Consider the following 12,056-nt stretch of genomic DNA (forward strand, 5'->3'; position numbering starts at 1 on the left):
TGTGAACTAAAAACCCGGAATATAGTTTGAAACATAGTTTCAGCTGAAACCGGCACAACATGCTTGAGTGAGAGTGTGTGTGTGTGTGTGTGTGTGTGTGTGTGTGTGTGTGTGTGTGTGTGTGTCAGGGTATCACTAGTTAGGTCATCATGTTTAGACTCATTCACTCCAAAATTATTTAGGCCAAATCTTTAAAACAGTATCATTTCATACACATTTTCAATTCACTTCAATCGCACAAATGCAGAAATAAGTATTTGCAGTATCTTACTTATTATTAGAATGTCATGACTGATCATTTGTACCTACACCACCAAAAATGGGGGCAAAAGGGAGGAGATCATGTTTAATCGGTTATAAGAAAAGGTCAGAAATATAAGTGCCAACATGAGCAGTGTCCACAGAAACCTCTGAATCTCAGCTCAAAACTCATTTAAACCATTTCTACAACCAGCAAACAAAGCAAAGACACCGAACAGTTAAAAGAGCAGTGACGTCACCACAAATCTGTGGTCAGGTAATATCCATATTTTGATTGATGATTTTCAGGAGTTAAATGTCAACCGAAGCATATTTTCAAAGGTGTTATATGCTATTAAATACTTTTAAATAAAAATAATCTCTAATTAATTAGGTTTGGGAAATAAAAAAATCTAATTTTTCTATGTTTGAGTCACAGTAACTTTTAGTTACAACACTTTCAAGCACATTTAAGAACCACATCTGAAATTTAAGCACTTTTCAAACCTTGAAAAGACAATATTAAAATTCAAGCATTTTCAAGGATTTCAAGAACCCTGTATATGACTCTTAAGTCCATGATCTTCATCATATTGCATGTTCTGCAGGTCACGGCTTCAGGGCCGATCCTTTAAAAGTCCTGCAGTGTCGATTAATGCATAGAGCTGCAAAACTCAAAACACTTCTTCCTCTCACACACAATATGTCACTGTAGTGATTTTCACGTTACTGCTTTCTACACACCTTTTGTTTGATTTTTTTCACCTTGCATAAAACACTTCCCCCGTCTCACAAAATGACTTTCACATTAATGACACTGATTGCATCTGCAATCTCTTCAAAATGTAGCATTTATTTAATCAAATAATAAAACTTTTTAAGAATCTCTTTTGTAATTAAAAATCCTGGTCAACCAGCAGTGGTTACTTACACTAATAATACACACAAATCAACTTTTTCAGTTTTTCACTCAGAAGTTGGTCCAAAATACCATCTGGATGGATGAATAAAGAAGAAGAAGAATTTTTTATTCTTGTCACATGAAAATATTCCAATCAAACTGAGAAGAGAAACCCGCTCTTTGAAAACCTTGACGACTCTCTGTCGGCTTTGAATTACAGGATCACATCTTGCTGCTTTAAGGTTCTGTTCCAGCTTAACATTTTCCAGGTCTGACTACATTTAGCTTATTTGCTACTGTGTCTTGTTGCTTCCTGTTTTATTTTGGTAGTGATTGTTGGAAGAAAACTGCTCTCCCAGTTAGTTTTACTTGTCCCAGTCAGATCGCTCTTTGTCTCTATAGTTGTGTCTCATCTTTGCGTGTACTTGTGTTTATACTTTTCTTTAATAAAGTCCAGGAGTTCTCACCACTTTGCTTGGATAATAAAACACAACAGAGATGTGCGGCTGCTGTTATCAGACCCTCACCTGCTGCATGAGAATCTCTGGATCATCAGGAACTACGTCTCCATCCACAACAGGCCCAAAGGCGATGTGATAGCGGGCCGGCTGGATGTCTTGGTCCACCAGCTCTCTGAAGTTCTTGCGCCTCAGGCAGTCAACCAGGTCAGCCGTCTCTGCGTAGGTGCAACCCACCTTCCGGGCCAGGATCTTGGTGTACTTGAGGGGTTGGTAGTTAACGGACCAGCTGGAGATGGCTGTGCCACTCTGCGCTATGGCCCTGTGGAACAAACCTGAAAGGAGACGTGGGAAAGAAAAACATTTTGGTGAGGTTCAGGGCGGAGGGAGGATGCCTGATGTATAAATCACATAACTTTCTTTCTGCTAGAGAACTTGATTAAAAATACAGTTTAACAATTTTTCCTCATCACGTTTCTTACTAGAGAAAAGCTGGTAGACACAGGATGGGACTACAGACCCAGAGCATCACTGACAGAGCATGCTATGGAGCTTTAGCTCCAAAAAGTGGAGGCAGGACTGGGAAAAAGCTCATCTGAGATGTCAAAAGATCTATTTTTTCCTTTCTTGAGCTGCTTTCTTCTCCTTTAGTTCTGGCTGTCCTGTGCTGTTTAAACCACTCAAGTGGCTCATTAAGGGGGCCGCCTGGCTCTCTCTCGTTTCCTCCCGAGCTCCCTTTTTCTTTCTCTCCCTTCTCCTGGGCCGAAGATTGGTCAGTTAATTATTAAGCAGAGCTGCAGAGCCTTCTTTCCCTGGGAAATCAATTATAGTAAGAAGTAGCTTGGAAACAGCTATACCTACATATCTGCACCGAGAGAGGCCGAGGAGGGAAGGAGAGACAGACAGAGAGGGTATATTTTATTCGTCTTCAAAATCAGTTTCTTTGTCGCTCCTTTAGTGCCTCTTGCCTTCGCTGCTTGAAACCTTGCTCTACTTGGCTGCTGCTTTTTTCGTATTTTCCATTTCAAAGCATTTTATTCCCTCTTTCTCCTCTTCAGCATAGACTCCTGTTTCTCATCCTGTCCTTGTCTCACTCCTCTTAACTGTGGATGGATACTGATTACTGTCCTCTGCCTCCCTCTAACCTTCATATTAGTATCACTAACAACCCCCTCCCTACGTCCTGCTATCCCTCCTGTAAGCCTCTGATGTCAGCCCTGCTCTGTGACACTGTGTTGTTGACATGATTGGTGTCCATTAAGTGTGAGGATGACAGACTCCTTACCTGGCACCCTGGTGGAGGGGAGAAGGGGGGGGAGGCATGACAGACAGGTGGCGTCTAGTGGACTGATGTAACGCCATTAGATGCTGATGAAGAGGAAGATGACGACGGGGTGATGACAAAGCGCAGGCATGAGGACAGACAGGTGACAGTGAGGGACGGGGTGAGGCTGGTTGTCAGCAACAAGACAAAAGGGGTTAAGAGTGGCATTCCTCGGTTTTTAAGGTTGTGCTTTAGATTTTTTGTTTTATTTGAGCTCATGTTGGAGCTGGAACATAATCATTATGGATTAGCATTAATACTAGAAGCAGAGCAAGTTAGACACTATAATTAGAGACATCTCTGGAGCTCACTTGTTGATTTAATCCTTGCAGAGAGAAAGAAAACGTGAAGAAAAGGTAACATTTTACATTAAAGCACATAAATCTACAACTGACAAGCTGCTTATTAGCATGTTAGCGACAGAATGGCTCCTCATCAGTCACAATGTTTATTAAGCATTAACGTCTAAGTCTGCATATTCTGCAACTAGAAGACCATTTAGAGAGTTTCCTCACTAACCTTCTTATTGCTGTTTAATAACTGCTGAGCAACCTGTTAGCCATGGGCACGATTTGACTTTAGAACAGGGAATATGTTCTGAGTTAGCTGTAGTTTTGTGGTCAGTCACCCACATTTACTACATGTTATTAATCTTGCAGGATGGCACCACCACCCTTTAACCCTCTCAAGGCAGGCGTTGCAGATTTGCAACAAGTAAAAGCTAACAACCCCACATACATTTTATGAGTTTTTTTACTCAGAAGTACCACTGCAGGTATTCTTTTGTGCATTAGCAACAAAAACTTAATTTGAGCCTGAGAGGGTTAAAGGGCTGTACACATGGAACTAGTGGTGTCATGGCAACCAGCGACCAATGACTTGTAGTCACAGTACTGAGTACTGAGGTAAACATTCCGCATCCACGAATGAGAACAAAGAATACCTCTGACTAACACATGACAGGGCTGTGAAACATACAATCTTAAAAAGTTAATTATATAAATAAACATGAAAAATGATATGTTAGCAAACAGACTTTACACATCAAGACTTAAAATCATCAGTCATAGCACTCATACTTTAACTGTTATTTACTGTTGTTATGCAGTAATGACAAGGTTTTTAAAGGATAACTGAAAGTGGAATATTGCCATGAATTGTAAGCTGTTATTACATCTTTTCATGATAACTAATAAAGAGACCAGAAGCAACTAATAATAATAATAATAATAATAATGGATTGGATTTATATAGCGCTTTTCAAGGCACCCAAAGCGCTTTACAATTCCATTATTCATTCACTCTCACATTCACACACACTAATATGGACTTATAATTAAAATGTGTATTTTCATATAAAGTATTCCCATTAATAAAACTACTACTAATAATGAAAGCATGTAAGTTACAATAACCCATTTAATATTAGTCACTTTGCAGGATGTCGGGCTAGTTATTTACCTCTTTTAACTTATGCTAATCACACCATGACTTAGCAACACAAAGAAAATACAAACTTTTCCCTCCAAAGTGTTAAAGAAGTGAAGTTAACAGGCTTTATAGGTTATATTTGTGTATATGCAATCAGACAGAGGTGCTCAACAGGAAAGTCTGGGGGTGGTCTGGGTTAATGTGAAGGGTTAACAGACATCAGCGGTAATTACAGACATTGTGTTAAACAGATACAGTGACACAGCAGCAGCGCACAGATGCTCATTCAAGCTTTGACAACACATTTGTTTTCAAGGCACATCTACGCAGACAGAATGAGTCAAAATTAGAGACAAGTCAGACGTCTGCTTGGTGCTTCAGACACGCACGCACACGCACACACGCGCACACAGAGCAGTAATTGAAACAGATGTGTGGTTGTGTGAACACACTCTCTAATCTCTCTCGTTCTTCTCACCCACCATTTCTTTCCTGTTTCTGTCCTTTGCAGTTTGTGTGTGCGAGACGGAAAATGAAGAGAGGGGAGACATATTGAGGGAGAGTCCTCGAGCAGCCGAGAGAACAGAGGAGCCACGACTGGAGGAGGACAGCTTCAAGAACAGCATGATCAAAGGCGGCGAGCGCGTGACCGTTTGGCTGCGGATCGTCGGCCACGCTGATCTCAGTTCCGATCAAAGTCGATTGGTCTGTCGGCCTCTGTCTTTTGGCGGTGCGGTGTTAACACTTAGCCCTCGGGGTGTGTTGTTGGTAATGGGGAGCACGAGGTCAGATAGATGTTGGATTTCAGTGGAGAGAGAGACTTCCTGCTGCAGAGCAGTGAAGCGCGGACAGAGGAGCGCACGCCAAAGGCAGGTAATTCAGGGTAATGCTGGAGCTCCCACGCCATTTATCCTCCAAAGAGATGAATAACATAACGTGGATCAAACCTCCGCTCGCACATTAGCTACACGACTGCTTAAATTGTTCAGTTCAAAGGACAAGCAGTGTTTTCCTTTGGGGATAAAGGTGTCAAGTGAACATCACAGGACTTAACCGTTTCTGGGCTGGAAGCTGCCAGCTGTGCTTCTATACGTGACAATCATATTTTAAATTAAATAAAACATGGCTCACTAAAGAGAGCTGAACTGACTGACTGAGGACAGAAACTTTAGTCATTCAGACAGAATGTATGTAATGTAAGGAGAGAAATATATTAGTCGAGAAATGTATGTTAAAGGAGGCATGGTCCTCCCCGTGGTCCGACCCGGTCTCTAGCTGAACCACACATCTTTCTATAGTCTGACATGCTTCACATTGTGTGACGCAGCAGAGCACCACAGATGTGCAGAGAACACAAACTGCATCAGTTTGCTGTAAATGAATAAAACTGCACAGATAAACAACTCTCCATGTTATTCACTAGTCCAGAGCACAACACCTTCATCCTGTATTTCATTTTTTGTTGCGCCTGGCCTGCACACATCTGGCCACTAAACAGACTGAAGGTGTGATTTAGCGAAGGATGTTGGTTCATTTAGAGTTTTGTCTCTGTGAAAAGAAATAAACGACGGGAAAAAACTACAAATCTTTAAGCTTATCAGATTCAGCCCAGAGTAAACGATATATGTGAAACTGATGTTGGTTTTTTGAGTTTTTTCTCCTTATGGCTCTGTGTGATGTCAGAGACAGCAAAAATCCTTGATGCAGTCATCTCAGGCACACAGCTATGAGCAATGAAGCTCCGCCCTCCTGCTGTTCACACCTTCTGTTTATAATAAGACGACAATCAGAAGAAAGTTGGTTTAAAGAAAGGGGGATAAGAGCTGAAATGGCTGTTTCAGTCTGAGGATGAACAGAGGAGCTGCACTCTGGTCCTCTATAAGACATCTCTGATCCATGTAAAGCATCTCCAGCAAAGTCTAAGAATGAAATACAGAGCTGGAAATAAGCTAACCTGGCCCTCTTTGATCATTGATTTGACAGGGTGGATCCAAGCTGGTAGCTGGTAGTTAATGATGGTTTAAATAAGAAAAAGCAGCATAGGTGGTGAAAAGATATTAAAAACTATGTGCTGTACAAGGAATAAAACATGACATTTACCCTCAGAGTGGTGCGAGAGGATGAGGAGGTTGACACAGGAGGCCCCAGCTCCAGAGCCGAAGATGGTGATCCTCTCCGGGTCCCCGCCAAAGTGGCCTATGTTCTCGTTGAGCCAACGCAGAGCCTGAATCTGGTCCAGCAGGCCATAGTTCCCCTTAGCAGACTGATCTCCGGTGCTCAGGAAGCCTTATGTGTGGGACACAAAGATGGAGGGAGGAGAAAGGTGAGGGAGTGTTTTCAGAAGAGCATGGGGAGGATGGAGGGGGATGAAGAGAGAACAAGACAAGATGTTATTGGGAAGTGTAGCTTTAATATTTAGCATCTGTCAGGAAAGTGATTCCCACTTTGGCCTGTAGCTCCACTTCTGGGAGGGAACTGCAAGAGTGTAGAGAACGAGAGCGCTCGAGTGTGCAGCACCATCAGTCATCAACAAGGAGTCACAGCCGGTGCACAGAGACAACAAAGGGAGGGCACAAGCAATTGCTTTTTCAGCCCCTGTCTTAATGACCTTTTCTCTCTCTAATGTCATTGAGCAGCAACTTCTGAACAGACCTAGTCAGAGTACGACAGCCGTGTGTCTGAGGAACGTAGGAGGCCCTGACCTGAATCGTACAAATAACCGGATCAAATATCATGACACATGATATGAAATAGAAACAGAAACATTTACCTTCACAGGCAGAAGATTTTAGGACAGAAAAAAACAAGCGACACAGGTGCCACAGAAAAATGCATGAATATTCAAGTTCAATTAAAGGACCCCAGCAACTCAAAACACATGCTGCGTGTATCCTATCACACCCATGAAGACTCTGAAATGAGCAAATGTCTCAAAGGGAGCGATCTGAATTAACTGAGAATGTGGTCTGATTGGAAAAGCCAAAGCCTCACAGTTCCTTACATGCATCCTCTCATGAGCTGTGCAGGGGCCTAATTTGCATACATAATGTGAACTATACATACCCCGAACACCTCCACTCTATGCATGCAGCACTGTTAGCGCATTAATTATTCATTCGGCGCTTTGTCTGATATAATTGAGTTTAATTTCTTCATTGTACCTCATAATGACACAGAATGCTGTTTTCAAATCAAAATCCCCCCGCGGAACGATAAAGCAGCCGACGCTTCCCGAAGTTTCCCCGTAAGACGACCGTCCCGTTTATCAGAGCAGCCGAATAATACCTCGCCCTTTATGATGTTCGCTGACATTTGCCTCTCACGATTACTGGTAAGTATCTTCGATTGTTCCACCAAAGACCTAAATCTTTCCTATTTGAGTACCCATTAACCGGCAGCCCCTGAGATCCTAACGGGACTTCTAATTAAAGCTTTATTAAAGACAAGTGCACTGGAAAGGTCATCAATTAAGCTGCTACAGTGGAAGCTGCACACTTGTATGCTGGTAGCTGCTCTGATCAGCTCTAACACAAACATACAGTACGTTATCTGCTATGGGTGTCTCAGTAGTGTTATCAAGATAAACGGAAATTTGGGAGCCAGCACACCAACATAAACATTTCTTAATTTATTACACATTTAATCTGTTCAGCGCTGGTTACACTGGGAAACAGCTAGGCCCAACTGTATTTATGGGGTCTAATGATCTGTCTGTGGAGGAAGAACAAAGGAAGGAAAATCTAAATAAAGACAAATAACTCAAGCCAAATTAAAAACTAAAAATACAACCAAGAACTGTATATATTATGTTATAATTGAACAGGAATTATAAGTGAGAGAGGGAAAGGGGGACTTACTAAGGGCTTACACATGAGGATGTGCTGCCACCTTGTGGTAAAAACAAGAAAGACCACCTGCATTTTCTCCAAATATCCCTCACATACTACAGAAACACATGCTTGATAAGTAATAAGGATTATAAAATAAAACCACATAATTATGGCATAATAATAATAATAATGGATTGGATTTATATAGCGCTTTTCAAGGCACCCAAAGCGCTTTACAATGCCACTATTCATTCACACACTGGTGGAGGCAAGCTACGGTTGTAGCCACAGCTGCCCTGGGGCAGACTGACAGAAGCGAGGCTGCCATATCGCGCCATCGGCCCCTCTGGCCAACACCAGTAGGCGGTAGGTGAAGTGTCTTGCCCAAGGACACAACGACCAGGACAGAGAGCCCAGGGATCGAACCGGCGACCTTCCGGTTACAGATACGCTTCCCAACCCCCTGAGCCATGGTCGCCCTACAATATGAATATGTAGTGGCTATAACTGAGAAATCACAGAGAAACCTGATGATAATTATTAAACACAAGAATAGCCAAAGAATTACAGTAAAAAGAAGACACAAGTTATTGGAATTTACTCGCATATTCGTCTAACTACACACCAGTGAACCTGCTGCACCTACATGAACGCATTAAAACTGGATAATCAAACTTCTTTCCATAAACCCCGAAGCCCCCACACTGCCGGAGCTGCTGCTGAGGAGGGAGGGAGTTTACTGCTCCGAGAAAGGTGGTGAGCTCATTACTGGCCACATGAATCCAGCTCATGGAGAGATGAGGAATATGAAGTTTGTTGCAGGGAGGGGGAGGGGAGGGGGGTGTTACCTGATCACCTTTTGTGCATGAATATTTCATTTTAATTGCACTGCACCACAAACGAGATGTCGATGCCGCACAGAGTTTACGGCAGAAACCAAACTAATTACGTCAAGTACATAATGAATCAATATTTTCCTACTTTCTCTTTCATTTTTACAGTTCACCTTTACGATCCATAAAACAAAACAGATCAAAGTGCGTCTCGAGAAGCATCTTATTCCATTACGGCTTTTGTGCTGCTCTTAAAAGACCACAAACACTCACAAATAAGCAGCATGTTTGGGTGCGTTAATTAAGCCGAGCACAAACAAGAGGCAAATAAGCTGCCTAATGCCCTACTGTAATCACCATGATATATTAAACATAACCAATTATGCTAATGAGGTCATTAATTTGGCTAATTACTGCAATGCATAGCAATATTTCTGTGTCAGCACAGTTTCTTGGACAAAGAAGAAAAAGGGAAAGCTCTGGCAGCAAAGTCCAAAGGTGGGAAATAATCATTATTGTGCAGCTTCTTGAAGCATCTATTATCACAGTGGCCGTGCCGGTGGAGCAGCAAAACAGAGAAGTGGGCCACACAGAGCCAGCAGACACCCCAGATCCTCGTGTTATCTTTCATAACAGCCGAAGCCGCCGTCTTCTCTGCACCTCCACGCTGCGTCCATCTGACAGAGAGACAGTGCACAACAGCAGGCCACTTCACCCGTCCTCCCCCCCACCTACCCCCGTCTGCTCTAATCTGATAAAAGGCTTGAGAGAAAAAAAAAAGAAATCGAGGAGCTGGTGAAAACGCAGAAATGCAAGATGAAAGGCGCAGCGCCGCATGAATAGCCTTTAAAATGGCTGTGGTAACGAACAGTGGTTGGGGGGGGGGGGGGGGATGAGGGAGGGGTAGAGCGAGGCAGAGATGAGAGTAAAGGAAAAGGCGAGGAGGATAGTGGGTGTTCTGTGAGCCCCGGATAGAGGCACACTGTTTCATCTGCCTCCAAGACACCAGGGGTTGGTTCACATACACACACACACACGTACACAGAGGGACACTGATCAAAGGCTGACGCCACAGAAAAGACTGCCTCCTTTTCTCTTTATCTCTCTCTCCTCTCCCAAAAACACAGGCCGCACACAACACACACATGTAAGCGCGCAAAGACACGGGGATCAAGCGAGTACGCACTGTAAGCACCCCTCCGAAACGCTCCACAGACTCCAAAGTGTGCACGCACCTCTTCGGGAATTGTGAGCACATGCACGGCAAACTGTGGTGCATCTATCCTGCACAAGTTTGTTGTTTGTGCGCAGCTATTTCTGTCATTGTGATCTGTACGTACAGGTGACAAACAGCACTCCTCGCAAACTACATGCCGCACAAAGCCAATGTTAGAGGGTGACACGGGTGCCAGGCAGCAGAGTAATTATTGTTCATCAGGTGTGTGCGAGCGTGTGTGTGTCGCTCAGAGAAATGAACAGATGTGGTGGCTCGAAGCATCTGAATAATGTATAGGACACACAATTTCAATATGTGGCCGCGCACACCCACACACGCGCACCGCTGCCTGCCTCTTTCCGAGGTGATGAAAGCCACCTGTGTGCTGGATAGACTGCACATCCCCAAACTGCTTCTAAGTGCATAATTCCAATTACAGCACCCCATATTTTATGCCACCATCGCCGAAGCTGGAGCGCGCGATCATCCCGCTGCCACGTTAAACGTTTTGCGATTTTTCAAAGGGTCACGCTGAGTGATGCAAGAAGAGGAGGAACGATTTGGAAGCAGGAGAAAAGGGGAAATGAGAGCGATTCCCCTCATTTTCTTCGACAGGCTTAAAAAGGAGCTTTTTTTTTTTTAATCCTCCCACAAACACCACTTTGGCTTAGACACAGCGATTGGCTAAGGGTGATTCGCTCTGCTCTTCTCTCTACTTCCCTTTTGTGCTGGCTCTCTATCTAAAGTTGTTATTGCTATTGCCAGCCTGTGACAACCAAATTATCTGTGAAATTATTCAGATTTTATGCCCTCTTACTGGGCAGGACCCCTGTGTATGTGAGTGTGTGTGTGCTGAGATGTGTTTGATGCCAGTCCTTTCCTGAGCAGAACAACACACCAAATGAGAAGGTTACCTGCTTAACATTAGAAGCAGGGAGTTCAATTCACGGCCTTCCTAACGCTTTATTTTGTATTTATCCTCTCTTCTTATCGCCCAAATCCTCCTTTTCTGTAACAGTCACGTTTGATTTTTCAGCACGGCAGAGAAAACAAACAGCGCGTGTTAATGGTGATGTAAAATAAAACAACGGCCTCTCGTTTTTAAGTTATAAAGCTTTGAATCAATCAAACCCTATTTTGTCACGCTGCCAATCAATGCTACTATATTCAGTAATTACCTCTCTGCCGGAGTCTGCGGTTTCTGGGCTGGAGTCGAAAAACCACTGATGCATGAGGGCTCACCAAAATCACTGTATGCATGGATCGATCGGGCCCAGCATTACACCCGTCTGATACCGTGTAGGTCCATCAACACAGCTCTGATTCAACAGGGCGAAAAACGGGACCTGTGGGGGTGTCCGGTGATGTTTGGCACGAGGGGATAAGCAGCTGATCCTGATGCTTCCCAGCAGAACATCACATCGTTATCATTCATTTTAACTCTTCATCTTGTTACGAACTTGCATGTTCATGTGTTTGTTTTGTGCAGGTGTTATGTCTTTTTATGTTAATTTAGCTGTGCCAGGGCCCTGCTCCGATTGGTGCATGGATACACTGCACCGACGTGACTGGTTCCAGCTGGAGGACCCGCCCATTAAAAGGAGGCTGGAGTGCTACGGCAGGAGAGGTCTTCGCGTTTCTCCTCACGACCCAGCAGTCTTCCCGTGGCAGCCGCTGGCTGCAGTGCGCTTGAGAGTTGTGGAAGTGGAGTGGGTAGGGGTGAGCTGCCGTTTCTTTTGATCACCCGTTTTCTCCTGTTTTGAGTTAGTTAAGGTTAGACTCTGTCTTTATTTTTGACTTTGTTTTGGTAAGGTCAGGGGTGC

At 43.6% G+C, this 12,056-nt stretch overlaps 1 protein-coding gene across 1 annotated transcript in view; it reads right to left on the minus strand.

The window, feature by feature from the left end:
* The window catches only part of nlgn2a (neuroligin 2a), a 187,347-nt gene that overhangs the window by 17,574 nt on the left and 157,717 nt on the right, over positions 1-12,056 (minus strand). The window contains 2 exon segments of the mRNA XM_085136744.1: positions 1,669-1,934; positions 6,455-6,640. Coding sequence (XP_084992870.1) covers positions 1,669-1,934; positions 6,455-6,640 — 452 coding nt within the window.

This window comes from Neolamprologus multifasciatus, chromosome 3 (assembly GCF_963576455.1).
Source record: "Neolamprologus multifasciatus chromosome 3, fNeoMul1.2, whole genome shotgun sequence".
NCBI lineage: Eukaryota > Metazoa > Chordata > Actinopteri > Cichliformes > Cichlidae > Neolamprologus > Neolamprologus multifasciatus.